At 37.0% G+C, this 16,517-nt stretch overlaps 1 protein-coding gene across 1 annotated transcript; it reads right to left on the bottom strand.

The window, feature by feature from the left end:
* Nucleotides 1–2,409: 2,409 nt before the first annotated feature.
* On the bottom strand, nt 2,410–10,395 carry LOC119632021 (trithorax group protein osa). Its single transcript, XM_038024693.1, has 13 exons — nt 10,333–10,395; nt 9,491–9,666; nt 7,845–7,927; nt 7,669–7,772; nt 7,521–7,598; nt 7,286–7,447; nt 6,978–7,229; nt 6,292–6,882; nt 4,135–6,227; nt 3,879–4,072; nt 3,705–3,827; nt 3,543–3,646; nt 2,410–3,480 (listed from the first exon to the last, which is right to left on the bottom strand). The coding sequence occupies exons 2-13, from the start codon at nt 9,557–9,559 to the stop codon at nt 2,792–2,794; spliced, it is 4,542 nt and encodes a 1,513-aa protein (XP_037880621.1). The 5' UTR covers nt 9,560–9,666; nt 10,333–10,395; the 3' UTR covers nt 2,410–2,791.
* Between the last annotated feature and the right edge of the window lie 6,122 nt (nt 10,396–16,517).

The following is a 16,517-nucleotide window of genomic DNA, read 5'->3' as shown; positions in this document are numbered from 1 at the left end:
TTTTCACAGCATATTAAAGAAAATTTTTTTTATGCGGTAGAGAGGGACCGCATAAAAAAAGTCTCACTTAGAAAATATGTCAAAATTTCACGAAATAGCAAGATAGTGCTTTTAAACAAAATAAATAATTAAATTACACATTGAAACATGTAAAAAAATTTTAATTTTTAATTTTAAACAAGGAGAAATTTTCAAAATGTACATAATTCAATACTACTCGTCGTAGTTCAAAACGCGCATATTTTTGCGATGAACTGGTTCGTAATCGCTTTCGTCACTTGAAGATACTACAGTTGATTTATTTTTTGTTAACATGTATGATATTCTTTTACCACTTTCGTTTGTTGCAGAATTTTTAGATTCATTTATTCTACTTGCACGTTTTTGTATTGCTCTTATACTGGATTCACCTAATTTATATTCTTTACCAAGAGCTGTGGATCCTTCACCATCTGCTAGTCTATTTAATAATGCAATTTTAGTTTCTAATGTAATTGTCTTTCTTTTCACTTTTTTTTGGTTACGATTATTCATTTTAAGGGAGTTCTTATGACGAAAAATAAAATAAAAATCATAAAAGACTATATCTAAATAGGGAAAACAATTAATTTACCTTTAATCTCACTATAAAATTAATCCTGTCTTAATGGTTAAAAGGTCAGCAATTAACTAAAGTTATTAGATGGCGCAGTATGTATTGAAATTGGCTGATGCAATATATGCATAAGAACATTGAGCATGCCTAATGAAATAGTCTGATGCAATAGGTATGAAAATGGCTGTTGCAATGTGTACATACACACTGATAGCAAAAAAAGTGATGCCAACGCAGTTCAGATTGACCTAACCTCTCGGCGAAATTCAATGTGTCGATATTCATATACCGCACAAAAAAAAATCGCACAAAAAGAATCGCACAAAAAAAGATCGCACAAAAACAGGTTTGACTGTATATTATTTTGAATTTATATATATTTATTTCAAACATATTTTTGCAATTCTTCAATTCTTCTTTGAATATTGCCTAAAAATTTTGCAGTTTATTTCAGAAGGCAGAGTTACTCATAAGCAAATCGAAAAGTCAATAGTAAAAGAATCGAAAAGTGAATCGTGAAAGTTGAGTTAAGTGAGTTGAGTTAAAATATTCGAACGGACAAGACCAGAATGAGAATTACAGCGTTGTAAATACAAATTCCCGTAAATATTTTGTAAATAGATTTTCTAAGTTTCTAAATAAAACCTGTATTATCCTAAAAAAGACAATTCGTGAAAGACGGATTTAGGTTACGTATTAAATATAAGCTATTTTCCTCTCTTTGCCCTCTTCTGAATATGCTATTTGACACCAATCTTCTTGACACTGACACAAATCATATACATGGCTAGCAGCCGTAAGTTTTCTACTCGACGAGATAACTCGACAGCCATGAATAGAAATGTAAAGATTACCGCCAGTTTCTTAGCACTTTCTCCCAATTGAAAACACATCATTTCAATATCAATCATTACTTTCGGTGATGAAAATTTGAACGCAAGCAAGTTTTTCACAAGCAGGAGAAAAAACAACCGGTTTACCGGTAGTGCAGTGAATGGCTTGTTAATGCAACTTTTGAGAGCTTAAAAAGTTCACGAACAGTTAGTTGTTAGTTGCGAGAGAGCTCGCTTTGTTGTATTTCTAAGTTCAACGTTGTTTATCGTTTTTCTTATTTCGCTAAAGGAATCTCCGGCAAATAAATATTTGTGGAGTTGAATACTACACAACTTTTAGTCGTTGAGCGTTTTGTTAAGATTATTCTTTGAATTTCTGAAGTATTTTTTTCCCACATTTGAAGTGAAGCATTTTCATAAATAAGTTAAGAATTATCTGAGCTTTACGATAGGACACATGAAAAGTCTACCAGTTCAATAACCCTTAAAAAACGGTAAAAGGTGATTTGCGCATTATTGGTGGGTTGATGTTGAACAAAAATTGCAAAGAAATTTTTGTCTATTTGTCAACTTTCAAATTCTTATCTCAATTTTTGCACATCCATAACTTCCCTACGACAAGCTCATTGACTTACCAGCGGGTATTGTAAAATTAATTCGGCAGCTTACACTGATTAGAAAGATAGATATATTCTACATTTTCCTTAATGTAAATTTCTATAAATATGGCTTTTAGATATTATTATTATTATTATTTTAATTTTAGACTAATGAATTGAATTCTTAGACTAAAAAAAAGACATTGAGCACTAGCAACACAGGCTATCGGCTCTTGGCTTTTAGATAATACTTACTAGAAAACTTGTACCGTAGAAAATCTATTTTAACTAATAATTGTTTTTGGGAAGCGAATTGGTGGTAAGCCATTTTTTTTGAACACAAAAAAAAAAGAAAAAGAACACCACATATATATGGCATTAATTTTAATTGGTTTTGTTGTTTTTTATTAGTAAGTATTAAACGTTACATTGATCGACAATTCCTTCGGGCAGTGGATTGTTTTTACAAAAAGTACTGAATACACTATATAAAGGAAATTCATATATCATTAAATGCAAAAGGATCTCTAATGAAATTTAAAACATAATAAAAATAAATGCAATATTTTCACTTAACGTTCAAATAACGAAGTTTTGTAATGTTTTTTACTTTGCCCATTACCACATATTACCGTATAGATATGTAGACAAGTACGCTTTTATATAAAATGGCTATAAAAGTAGTGGTAGGCTAAACCATTTTTTTTTAATATTAATAATTTTTGAATTGGTTTTTTGGATGAATTGAATGAAATAGCAAATCATTAACATTTGCCGTTTGTTGGAGCTTTTGGACGACACACTTTACTACGGCCATTAGCACCGTAGACAATATTACAGGAAAATGTGAAATAGCCACAGGTGGATGATTTTGTATAATACGTTGATTGGAAATTTTTATTGTCTTGTGGTGGATTTTTGGAATTATCTAAACTTCCGGTAATTGATTTTGTAACTGTCACAAAGCTATCCGGTGTTCTCAGTTTGGTTATAGATTTTTCATCAGCAATCGTCGTATTGGTTGCGTTTGCTTTTTCATCGGTTTTGTGTGATCCGAGTGCCTTGGTATGATATTTTTTTTCGACATTTACAGTACCTCGGAAACCGCTAGGCACACTCTCTGTAGTGCTGCGTGACGAATAAGTTTGTACCCGACCATTTTGATTTTGGACAACAGTATACTTTTTATTTGAATTGACGACAGCGGTTTGCTGCACTTGTGTCGGCGTCTTTTGAGTGTGAGTACGATATGACGTAACAGAGTCGGGTCGCGAGCTTTTCGTGTCGTGACCAATGTTTTTTTGCTTTTGTGTTAAACTATTTGATTTTGAATCCATTTTAATTGGAGTCTCATTGTAGTATTCGTCTTCGTCATCATATTCATCATAGGGCTCTTCATCATCATCATCAGCCAAATTCGAATCGTCATCATCCAACTTATTTATATTGGACACTATGTAAATAATAGTGGTACTTGAGTCTTCAATATTACATTGCACAAGAAATATTGCAAACCTTTTTTGATAGTTTTTGAAGTCTTCAATTGTACATCCGGAATAGCATCAGATTCGGATGCTAATGCTGTAGGACTATACATGGTATCAACTCGATCAGTAATTCTGAAAATTAATATATTATGAGTTTCATTAATCATTTAATCAAATTTAACAATATTACGCGTCGGCGCCTCCAAACTGACTTATGGTGTTAAAGAGGTGACGGTTTTGTTCCCGGTAACTGGCTACTTGCTCTTTGGTTCCCGAAGCGGACTGTGCTGCGCCATGATAAGACACGCCGAATCTGGGAGAAATGTATTAAAAGAGACAAACGTATTTAGAGTCTTTTGCTTACTTAGATCGTCCCTGAATTTGAGATTGACTTTGTCCAGAATGTGTTCCAGATTGAGCTGAAGCTTGCCCCCCTCCAGCAGACTGAACTACTTCGCCATCTTGACCCGGACGAAAACCAATCTGAGCTTGCGAACTTGTTTGACCAGGTCCACTAGACTGCGCATCAGCCAAGCCACCCTTGTCATTTGCTTGCACCTGTGATTATAATTATTTCAAGTTATTGTGTACAAATGTCGAAACGGGCTGATATTATTTACCTCACTTTGACTTTGGTGTATGAGGCCACCACTCTGCGATGACGATTTAGTACCGCCAGTTTTTTCATTTACTTGGACTTGTGCTTGAGATTGGGCGACGCCACCTTGACCTTGAGCTTGGCTCATAGCACCTTCAGACCCACCACTAACTTGTGAGCTAGCGGAACGGTCGTTATCTGACGTCATAGCGCTAGCTGTAAAGGAGCCTGATGAGCTGTATGTTCCTTGTACTTGCGTTTTTGCAGTTCCTCCATTTTTCTTTCCTTGAGCACTTGCAACTGCTTGGCCGTTATTAATTGAGGATTCTGCTTGCGAAAATGCATCGTCTGTTCCTGCTGAAACCAATTGTTGTGGCGGAGTTACATAAGGCGAACCATAAGGAATGGTGCCACTTGCACTAGGACGCGATTCAATGCCGTAGGAGGGACCATGGCCAGTACTTGGTTGAACGTAAGTAGGTACAGTTCCAATTTGTGTGCTTGGTCGGTAACCAGAACTTGGTTGGATTCCAGCTCTACCCGATTGGTCGTAGCCTTCACCTGTTGCAGTTTGCAACCCAGTTGATGGACTGTAAATTGTTCCGGTTCCTCTTTGATCGTAGCTGACATCAGATCCGCCAAATTGTTGTGCTCCACCGCTACCTGGTTGCATAACAATGCTGCTGGGTGGATGTGCAATAGCCCCTCGTGATAAATCATATCCAGCACCCGGTTGAACAACACTAGGGGTTTGGGGTAGATAATCAGTTGAAGTTTTGATTTGATGTCCATAGTCTGGCACTCCATAAGGAGGGACCGCGGGTTTGTGATCGTACCTAACACTGGGTGGAATACTGGGTCCAGGCTGTATACCGATTCCAGGCTGCACACCGATTCCAGGCTGCATACCTATTCCAGGCTGCACACCGATTTCAGGCTGCACACTAATTCCAGGCTGTATACTAATTCCAGGCTGAATCCCGGCTACAGGCGGAATCTGCACTCCCGGCAGCACACCAGTTCCTGGTTGCAAGACCGTTCCCGGTTGCATGCTGATTCCAGGCTGCACCGTGATTCCGGGTTGAATTCCAGTAACAGGCTGACTACCTGTGTGAACTTGAGTTCCATGTTGGGAGCTTGAAGGATAACCTGGCTGTACTGACGACCAAGGTTGCGAGCCAACCCCAGACTGAGGTTTAATACCGGACTGCTTGTCAATTTCAAGTTGAGTAGTGGTGCCATAACCTGCTCCGGGTTGCATTGCACCAACAGTAGGTGCCTGAACGCCCGGTTGAATGCTTGGATGTCTAAATTCGGGTTGTGGATACCCAATGCTTGGTTGACGCGCATGTGCTGGTTGAACGAATCCACGCCCGGGTTCAACTCCAGGTCCATGTTGAGTAAAACCTGCTCCTGGTTGACCAACTCCTACCCCTGGTTGAGCAAGATTTACCCCTGCTTGAGAAACTCCCGCACCTTGTGGAATAAATTCTCTTCCTGGCTGAACAAACCGAGTGCCGGGTTGAGACAGTCCTGTTCCAGGTTGAGTGAAGGCTGTTCCCGTTTGAACGGCGGGAGCAAATACACTTCCTGGTTGACCTGAGGGCATAAATTCACTTTGGGGTCGTCTATCCATATCTTGCGGAACTCCTACTCCAAATGGTGGCTGTATTACGGCTCCTGGACGTCTTCCAATTTCAGGTTGGATTCCTGCTGTACCCGGTTGACTTCCGAACTGCGCTTTTGCTTCTATAGCATCTTTAAAACCTCCTCGATGATCATAGCCTGTATCTGGTTGTTGGCCTGGTTGATCAAATGTAGCAGTAGGCCTTAGTGCAGTTGAGCTCGGCGTGCCTGGATGTGTCAGCTGTTGAGGTCCCGGTCTATAATCCATTCTTGATTGAGGCCCCGGTTGCTGACTATAAAAACCGGACCCTGGTTGAGGAGGGATGTCAGGTTGGCTAACATGTGGTTGTTTAACGGCTACTTGACCAACAGTTTGTTCGCCGATACCGATCTGCTGCATGCCAGCCCCTGGGATATATATAGCTGGTTGACCGACTGTTCCGAGCACAGGCCGTTGCATATGTCCAGGAACGAAGCCACCATATTGATCTACAAGTTGTTTATTAAATTGTTTAAAATGAATTTCTTAAAAATTATATTACTGGAAATCTACCTGCTGTTTGACCAGAGCTAGGTCTATATACTGGTGTTGGATGTCCAATAGTCGTGTCTGGCGATTGCCCACCGCGTTGTGTCACCTCGCTAGGGGTTCGATAAAAGGTTTCTCCAGGTGTGCCTGGTTGAACAACACCAGGACCATAAGTAGGGCGATGCCTGTCTGGCTCTGTTCCAAAAGATGGAATTCCAACAGACGGTCTACTAGGCTGGAAAATTCCAGCTCCAGTGGTAGAAGGAAGAGCAGCGGGCCCACTCGGCTGACCAAAGCCAGGACCATAAATTAAAGGTTGCTGTCCAACTTCCGGTCCAAACGGTGGTCTTTGTTGCTCACTGGGTCCACGTGGTGGTATTTGCTGACCTCGATGCGCTGGTTGAATGGCAATGCTGCTAGGTTGTACAGTTAGCGGCCCTTGAGGACGACTACTTACAGGACTTGGTCTTACAGACGGCTCTGATGGAAACCGTTGATCAGCTTCATAAGCTGGACCGGAAGGCTGCATAAAGCCTTGTCTGGCCCCATAACCTGGTGCAGACGGTTGTCCGCTAATTGAAAAAGGTTGCGCAGGAATTCCAGGCCCATAATGTTCTATTAAAATAAATCACAATAAAAACCTTGCACGATGCCAACAAAAACAGTGGAATGCAGTGTAATTAAAGATCATATTAATTGTGCAGTGCTACCTAGTGGAATTGTTGCAGGACGTTGCCTATCTGTTTGTTCTCGTCCTTGCTCCCTTACACCCGGTTGGACTCCAGGTGTATATCTAGATGGTTGGAGACTGGGGACTTCACTTTCAGAAGAGGGAATCGAATCAGTGTAATAGCTGGGTAATTTTCCAGGAGCAGTCATTTGACCAGGTCGTTGATCGCCTGGAGTCTTTGTCCCTCTTCCGTGTTCCCCAAACTGGCTAATTCCGGGTCTTAATCTTGTACCTATGACATTAAGTTCTACAATAAAGAATAAGTTACAAAAAAAACAGCTGAATAACCTGGCCCTTCTACCGCGCCAGTAAGTCCAGTCACTGCTTGAGGTTTGCCACTAATGTAACCTTGACCGGGCTGAAAGCCTCCAGTAACAAGAGGTCCACTCGGTGGAGGCTGAAGAACACTTCCGCTTAATGTTAATGGGTCCGGAGATCCCGGTGGGTACTCTGAAGAGGTCATTCAATTAGGTATTATTAATACTAAAATAAAGTTCTTCGAACTTTTCAGTTAATTGTTTACCATAAATCGTTCCCGGACATTCACTACAGTCGCCCATTGAGAATTGGCTTTGAGCTTGTCCCATACCGTGAGTACCAGCTGTGAGCAGAAAAAGGGATTCTAAGACTTTACAAAGAAAATTCAAACAAAAATATTATTATAGCCTTACAAACAGTTGATCTTGAGCCACTTTCATTGGCTTCTGCCTCTGCTTTTCCATCAATTTCCGGTTTGCCAAAATTTAAGTACTGTGACTGAGTTTGGCCGCGCATGCTACAAAAACAAATATATTAGATTGTGTAAGCCGTGAATTTTTAAATAAATTCCATTTTTTTCATCACTTACTAGCCTCTGCCGCTACGTTTTGTTCTTTGCACATCAAAGGGATAAGTAGATTCAATGTGGTCGCCATTATTATTCAATGAACTCTGTAAAATAAATAAAATACCGTAAAATGATTACAAGCAATCACAATTGTTTAAAACGGGAGTGGCAGCGTGACTTTTTAGTTTTATGTAAAATAACAGAGGCTATTTAAAAAACATTTTCGCATTTCATAGAAATTAGCGATTGAGCGGAAACTTGAGATTTATTGGTTTTGGTTCACCTTCGATGTCAGCTTTATCGGAAAGACCTAATTATTCTAAGATTTCCAAGTTCTACTGTTCGAATTGTACGCATCAATTTCTGTTCGGTTGCATACGCGCTCAAACACGATCACACATATACAAACTTGGTTTACATTAATTGAATGCTTATGTTTATTTTTAAGGCGACCTTGCTGTTTACTTAAATGTGACACAATTCCCTTATCATTATTATTGATGTTTAAAAGTTTCTGCAGAAAGTTTCTTATATTGAATAATAGATTTATTATTTAAACAGTTTATTGTGACCTTCGTGTACATCACTGTAACTAAGAGAGCTGGATAAATCTAATGATTTAAAATAAAGCGGGTATAATAATCTTCACAGTTATAATTAGCTTCGAATTTTATAAAGTTGGCGAAAATGAGATCTTGCTATTTGTTCACTTCCATATGTATATAACGCGCATAAGTTATATATGACAAATAGAGCGATGGCGATAGATGGAATTAAATAGAAATTTCTCGAAATACATTTTTATAAAGAACACTGGCTGGTGATGATTGATTGACCAACCTCATTCATAACACTTTATTAATTACCTTAAGACATTACCTTCAAGTGACACAAATTCAAAATTGATTTACCATTCAAATGTCGATAAAGTTTGAACACCCCATCGAAATAATTTATCTCATCTAGATCTTTATTATATAATACTATCGTTACTAATCGTCTAATTAGTCTAAATATGAACTGGGCTCATTTAAAATTGCTGTATGAAGATGAAATAGCCAGTTTGCAGACAGTGAGCGAGTTTTTTACATAGTGCTTACCTGAAAATCTATGAAATATGCATTACAGATATCAAAAGGAAAATATTTTTTTTTTGGTATATGTGTCTTAAACCACGGACATTTCAAATTATCTTAAGATTAATATCGTTTTTTTAATCTTTGCTTTTTGCTGTTTAATATAAAATTGACAAACATTTATTTATAGTTTCAAAAAATATTTCAAATTTTCCAATTTAAAGCAATAGAAATTTTAATTGCTTAAAATGGATATCAATGAGAAGTTTCCGTTCTACTAAATAAACTGAAGCGAAACGGGAAAAACAATGTAAATTACTTATACTCATTTCAAACATTTTTATTAGGTTTTTTCGTTTATTCCTTGTCTTTAGCTTACTCTTACATAAGACACTTAATTTCAATTTCAATTTCAATTCATAGATCTATATAAACATTTAAAACTTGTTTCATAGTTAACATTTAACATTTAGCATATATATCTAGCCAAACGCGTGCGTAAGTGTTAGTGAGATTTTAATAACAACCACAACAGTAACAAGAACAATCACAAAAACAACAATACTAAAGCACTTTTCACTTAACACTTACAATTATAGCTGCATTTGTGAGTGCAATCAGGAGCACAACGCTGACAAAGCCCCAACAAAAGGGCTGCATTCTATTTACGAAATCGCAAATTTAACGTATGATCGATTCTGTTTTACTCTACTAATTATAATTAAGCTTATTAACGACTCTCTATCTCAATTTAAATATCAACCAAACTGAAATGAAATCCAAAATATATATGTTATCGCTATCGGTGAGTGCCTCGGCAGATTCTAAATGAAACAGAACATAATTAATTTTGCTTGTATGCAAGGCATCTGAATCAACTATGAATTTGTTTAATAGTTGTTCATATTTCTAAACGTATATATATATATATATATATATATATATATAATATATGTATGTATTGTCATAGATAATACAATTTTATATTATATATATATATACATAAATGTACACACTCAATACATATTCCATATACACATGAAATGATATTTTTGTAACACTCAAAGAAAAAACAAAAAAAAAAAAAAATAGACAAATTTCACTTATCACTTAGATTCATTTATTTTTATTATAAATTCATTGCATACGAACACATGAACTTGAATGAAATGAAATTATGTTCATAAAACATTTACGAGTACATAAGCATGTAGCATATGTATGATGTGGTGAAGCTCACGCGTCTGCAAGCCGCAACAAGCATACGTTTGATAAAGCAAGCGCTACGTAATAGTGTGATCCCTTTGGAATTATTATATGAAATCCTTTTTTCTCTTGTTTTTAATCCATAATGCGTTAACAATAAGAGTAATAATGAAAGCAGACTAAGAAAATCAAATTTGGCAAAGAATCATTTATGGTTGAGCTATTACTTTTCAACAAAGGAATTCCGAATATATTATGCTTCCGTTCGCGACAACTGTTGAACTTTGAATAACGCACAATAAGGCAAATAATGAAGAGCTGTACTTAAAAAAATATTGAAATTTTCATTTTGAAAAACATATACACAAATGCATAAAATCCATTACATGCTCATATATGCGAGCAAGCCTTGTATGGGTGCTTGCATTTGATTCATATGATTGTGTACATTTCAACACAAGCATAATTGTACATGTGCGAGATTCCAGCGACACAATTATAAGACGAGTGAGCATATCAATATTATCACTACCATCGCAGATTCCAGCCTTTCCATAAGATACTGAGGCAGGCAATAGCACTTAGCATGATTGACTACAAGCATATACAAATACATATGCAAGCATATTGTATATGTATAGCGATGAAATATATTATTTATTGAATTGATGCGAGTAACACAGCACGATGATAATGCCAATCGATTACTTGTTACTTAAAATCTTTCTTAGACTTTCTTTGCTTCAGAATTTTTAAATTTGTTTTCCTTTTAGCACACAAGCAAATACACTTTTGACCCATTTAACGGCGATATTCGCCCATCAAGTTGTCTTATGAATGCATATTATTCTCATTTTCTTTCAATTCACACAAAAATATACTCGCGCCCAATGACTGAGTATCAACCCTTGATGGCGTTAAGCATTACATTCCATGTTCATACAATCACTTGCTGAACACTTTAAGAAGACGGTTTTATCCACCAGATGTGTGTAAAAATGTATGTATATATGGTATCAACCTACATTCATACATTTATATGCATCTGTTTTCACTTGCATAATGTTTAATTGTATCAGATGTTGTCCCGTTTAGAAAAAAAAAAATCGTGTTTGTTTTATATAATGCATGGTGTCAGTGTCCCTGAGTTCATTTCCATTCTCCATTAAAGTCTAAATTACTTAAATGATCGATTTTACTTGTATACGCAAATGAATATCTGCCGTTGCTATTCTACACGCATTATATAAGATCATAAAAAGTGAAACTGCGTGTGAGTGTGTGTGTGTGGCTTACATAAATATCATTGACAATGTTATGTTGTTGTCAGAATTATTATAATGAGTAGATATTTTTTTAATTAAGAATCGTACATACTTTTATATAAACGAGTATGTCCGTGTGTCTGCATTGAAATTTATATAATCAAATGGCGACATTGCTACATTTTTTAACACACCATGGAACATATACTAATTTTGTCAAACTGTTTGCAACCTTCAAGAATAACCATCAGAAATCCACACTGAGTCGTTCGTATTCAAGTTACGAAAAAACTTTTCTACGAGAATCATTATGTAATAAGTTTCCCACAAATAATAGGTGAAATTCAATTATTTACTTTTGTTTACTTAGCTAGAGAGAGAGAGAGAGAACTGAATTAATTAATATTCGGACATGTGTAACTTTACTTGTCGGTCTCATTAATCAGACCCAGACTAGAAATAGTTTTAGCAAAGTTTTAGAAAATTTAACCTATGTCTATAGAAAAAACTATTTTGCGCTTTATATAAGAATTCACTTTTGTCGCCCGCTATACACAATGGATAGGTTCCTCGAACTATCTTGCAAATTGAAAAGAGAAGTTTTTGTACAAAATCTCACGTATGTGCATCTAAGATAATCTGGTTTTTTGAGCCATCCATTAAGCATAAAATACATGAAAATAACAATTAAATTAACTTAGGTTTAATTTTTTAACTGAAATAGAGTTTAAGTTGCTATTCAAATCACTTTAAATGATAGGTTTTCTCTTACGAATTTTTAGGGTTAATATCATTCATTCTTTCATTATCATTCACCATATCTTTCATTATCATTCGTTAGACTCTATGTCGACGACTGATGACTTAGCATTGATTTCCCATCGATGAGAATTAATGCCAGATATGTAATTGATATGTTTTTTGTAGAAATCTTTCAATCCTCGCCAACAATATAGCAACAGGCATTTAAAATATAATAAATGCTAATCAAATAATGAATTAAAATTAAATGGAGATAAATGCGCCTGAAGCCTAAATTTGTCCCCATGAAAGATGCCTGGGGGCATTTTATTATGATTACTTCTTTGGTATATTAAAGTTGATACAAAAACTAAAAGAACTGCGGCAAGCACGCATATTGGTTGCCCTTATGACTATTGACTTATGACAAAGACAGAATTTGCCCCTTAGCTTCATGTTCATCAGTTTATATGTTCTATGATAAACTTTGTACAATTTAAGCCAACAAAAATGAAAGACGAAGCTTAATGTTTTAGTCAAGTCTTTATAGAGTGTAAAGATAATTTCAAAGGGTACATAGCGATGGACTGGACTCAAAAATCTGATAAATTTTATATTGACTTTCGAATGTGTGTTATATTATTTAATTCTGTTAGCTACGACCTTAATAAAATATTTAAAAATAAAATGGAGTTTGATATACAAGGGAAATTCCACTAACTATATTCATATAGCATTGTATGTGTACGTACGCACTACTTTTATATATTTAGTGGGCATAATATATAAAAGAATTGATAAAGTGAAAAAATGATCCACATTTTTCGAATTATGTCTTTCGTAAAACTAAAATGAATTGAAGAAAAACCGACCATAATTGTAATCGACCGAAAATAATTATAAAAATTAAATAATCCTACAAGACGTACATGTACAATATAAAACAAAACTTGCACTCTTATGTTAGAATCTTAAAGGCAAACAATTAAGATTTCGCTACTAGCAATCAATGTGTTTGTGCGGACGCGCGCGTGTATGTGTGTTTGCGTTTTCTCTTTTTTGCGTTAGATGCAAAAGCATTGGAAGCCACCCATTTTCTACTCTGTGGCACACGACTGCTTAGTGTGCCACTTAAACACTATTTACGAACCTAAGTTAACGCTGCTAGTTACTTCGTTTCTTACATAAAGGTACAGGAAACATTCCTACGGCTCTCTATTTTTCCAGGTCGTTAGTCACTTCAATTCGATTGAGGAAACACTTCAATTTCGATCTATATATACACGCCCTCAGCCTTGTCTGCAATATTACATACACCACCCAGACACCTGGATTCGAATTTAAATCGAAGGAAATACGCTTGGAAGCATTCATGACCATTGGGTAATTGAGTCATCAAAATATCTAACTTATCTCCATGAGAACCCATGAGCCTATATATTCGCGATGAATATTTGAGTTGATCTGCACTTTGCAAATCTACTCCATCTCTCTTGCGATTCGCCAGACGTCAGCGTTTTAAAATCATAGTCTCGTAAGCTGTCTCGAACATTTCGCACCTCTGCTATATAAGCTGCGTATTTGGTCTGGAAATCGTTTGGTATCGTGCTGACAATGCTTATAGGGCCGCATTGTCGAAAGTAGTACGAAATGCATAAAAGATGTATGCTGCTAGGATGCTTCGTTTGTATGAAGTAACGTTCATTGCCTTATATCGCCCAATGGAGTTAATGCTACCGCTGCAATTGTTGATATCTGAGTGATGTGTTTGAGATTCGGTTTGAATAGTAGTTCGTAGTTAATCCTAATATCCATGTATTGAATTGCATTGACGCCACCTAGTTTTGGTGTAACTCACTTTATTTTCTGTCTAAAGATTATTGGGACTGCTTCCGTTTTTTGTTTCATTAAATTCTGTCAGCGTTTTGCCAAGAGCGACGTGCATATTATCTGACGATATCATCTGCATTCTTGCATTCAGACTTGCTCTGGTAATGGTAGCCGCGTGACAATACAGTATATGACATTTCGGAGCCTTTGCCGAAGCATTAGTATTTGCTGTGTTTGTGCAGTGATGAGGTCTTCCTTTTATGGATGGATTGTCTGATGAGTAGAAAAGTTTGCTGCCCTAAAGCAGCTACGGTAATGTACGCTTTTCCATTGAATCGACTATATGCTGCCAGTTAGAGGATTTAAACCAGTTTTTCAAATCTAGTGTCAATAAAGGACAACGTTTTTCTTCCATAGCTGCGGCGGCTGCAATGGTTATTTCGTTGACAGCGTTCACGGTGCGTGTTTTCCTTCTAAACCCCCGCTGATTTTCGGGCGTTGCTTCGTTATCATCTAGCATACCATCTACACGGTTCCAAATTATTGTTCCAAGCATAGGCTTATAAGCTAAAGAATCACGAACCGGTTTATTTGGTTTTGACAGCAAAATCAGTTTTTACCGTTTCATTCTTGGGAAATTATTGTAAAAATTTGCAAACGTTTCGACCTACAAAAAGATTGGTTTCTTTGTAGGCTAGCTAAGGAAGCTTTCTGGGTCCGGAGTCTTTTTCTCGTTTAACTGCCTTGCAGTTGCATTTACTTCTCCCTTGGAGTGCACTGGAATAAAGCTTATTGCGAGGACAGCGCATCAAGGAGGTTTCGCCAGGTCGCCTGACTTGTGGGTTTCATCTTTTTCATTGCTACCTTAGAGGCCACACCTTAAAGGTCGAAGAATGCATTTCTGATTATTAGCTGACCCAGGTGGTGCTATATTGTCCAACAGGCGCTCGAATAGTAGTTCTCTACAATGCGTACTGGGTTTGTATATAGGCCCATTAAGAGAACTTAAAGTCTTGTTGCCCTGTACATTGACCTGTAACTCGATAATTATGGCGTGGTGTTCACTACGCGTGTCGATATTGCTGAGGTTCACGTTCATCCACTATCCGTTGTCCAGGCATTAAAATCGCGATTTAGACTTTCGGTCCTCCCATCTATAAAGAGTGTACAGATCAGTGTTTCAAAATCTGGTTGGCTCCTACTGATAGAAAAATAATAGCTATAGCTATATATCCCGCTGCATTCCGCGCAAACAACTCAAGCGCCTGTTAAAATAATCTGCATGTTTCAACGTTATTGGCTGCATTACCCGATTGCCGGCTTGCCAAAGTTGTCTTTCATTCAATTCGAACTTGCTTTTACACAGTATGGTTCGCGAAAGATTATTACATCAATGGCTAGTTCAATGGGCAGCTCTTGTGCTCTCCTCGTTTGGGGTTTACTTGTACCAGCTTCATAATTGGTTTCTAATGACACTAGCTCGAGTATTCATAGGGCAATTTCAGCCAGCATTGAATTGTTACGAACCTCACTATGTTCTTTCCTACACCTTAGTCAGGAACACTGTTCCTTTGTAGTGCGGCCAACTTACGTACATCTGTGGCAATTCTGCACTATATATTTCTCTCCACACATTCCTGGTACTCTTTGTGCCACTTTTTGCCGGAGCCAATAGAGTTGCTGTTTGTGTGGCGGCCTAAACATTCCTGCTTGATACTACAGCATCGTTTCTGATATATGCTGAACGGCGTGTTGTTAGCAGATATTATATTAACCGCTGATGTGACTTCAGCTAGATCCTTAAATTGAATCTTCACTACCTATAAGTTTGGCGTTCACATCCTGCCCCGAAGCTTTATTCACCATCTCTTTACAAGCAGTTTTTTTTTCGTTTATATTTTGGCGGAATTGTGGCAGCATATCGCTTTCAAGTGCTTTATGTCTTTGGACTTTTTCAAAAGTTCGGTATAAGTCAAATTAGACGTGATTGATGATGATTATTGCATCCAGCTTATTTATCAATCTAGTTGGCTCCACCTGTCTATTGCAACTTTGGATTACTGTCCAGCCCTCTTGCTTCACGACCAGATTGCTCTATACATTACCAGTAGAGAGGCGAAATTTAGTATTTAGCTTCTTAACTCAAGTAACCTAAACAATCTACAGTGCACGCTATCTAGAAATGGGTGCAATCAGATACTCCGCTAGGAAAAAGTTCTGTACGATCAGCGACTAAGTGTTCAGATTCTTGCCGCACTAAAAAGCAGAAAAAGTGTTTGGTCGTTCATAAGTCGACGACTAATAAACGACAACTAACATATGACCCGGTTGATAAAGCTAACGTCTTAGTTGAAATATTTCTTTCAAAATCCTACTTACTAAATAGCAATCATCCTCTGCCACCACTTAAAATAGTAACATGTTCAATTCCCACATTATTCTCGCGAACGTTATTTCAATAGTTATGATATTCTGCTTCAATAAGGCAATGTACCCGAGCTACTGACTATTTCGGCGAGAGGTAAAGTTGCTGCGCTAAATGCCTTCGAAACGTTCAACATAGTATGGCAAGATGC

The sequence above is a fragment of the Glossina fuscipes genome, unplaced genomic scaffold (genome assembly GCF_014805625.2).
Source record: "Glossina fuscipes isolate IAEA_lab_2018 unplaced genomic scaffold, Yale_Gfus_2 1, whole genome shotgun sequence".
In the NCBI taxonomy this organism is placed as follows: Eukaryota; Metazoa; Arthropoda; class Insecta; order Diptera; family Glossinidae; genus Glossina; species Glossina fuscipes.
The sequence above is the reverse complement of the archived record's forward strand: the minus strand, read 5'-3'. Positions and strand labels throughout refer to the sequence as shown.

Coding starts and splice junctions, on each gene's coding strand:
- LOC119632021 (XM_038024693.1), bottom strand. CDS start 9,559: ATGCAGCCCTTTTGTTGGGGCTTTGTCAGCGTTGTGCTCCTGATTGCA. Junction 7,599..7,668: donor TGGCTCAAGATCAACTGTTT/GTAAGGCTATAA, acceptor TTCTGCTCACAG/CTGGTACTCACGGTATGGGA. Junction 4,073..4,134: donor TACACCAAAGTCAAAGTGAG/GTAAATAATATC, acceptor TTATAATCACAG/GTGCAAGCAAATGACAAGGG.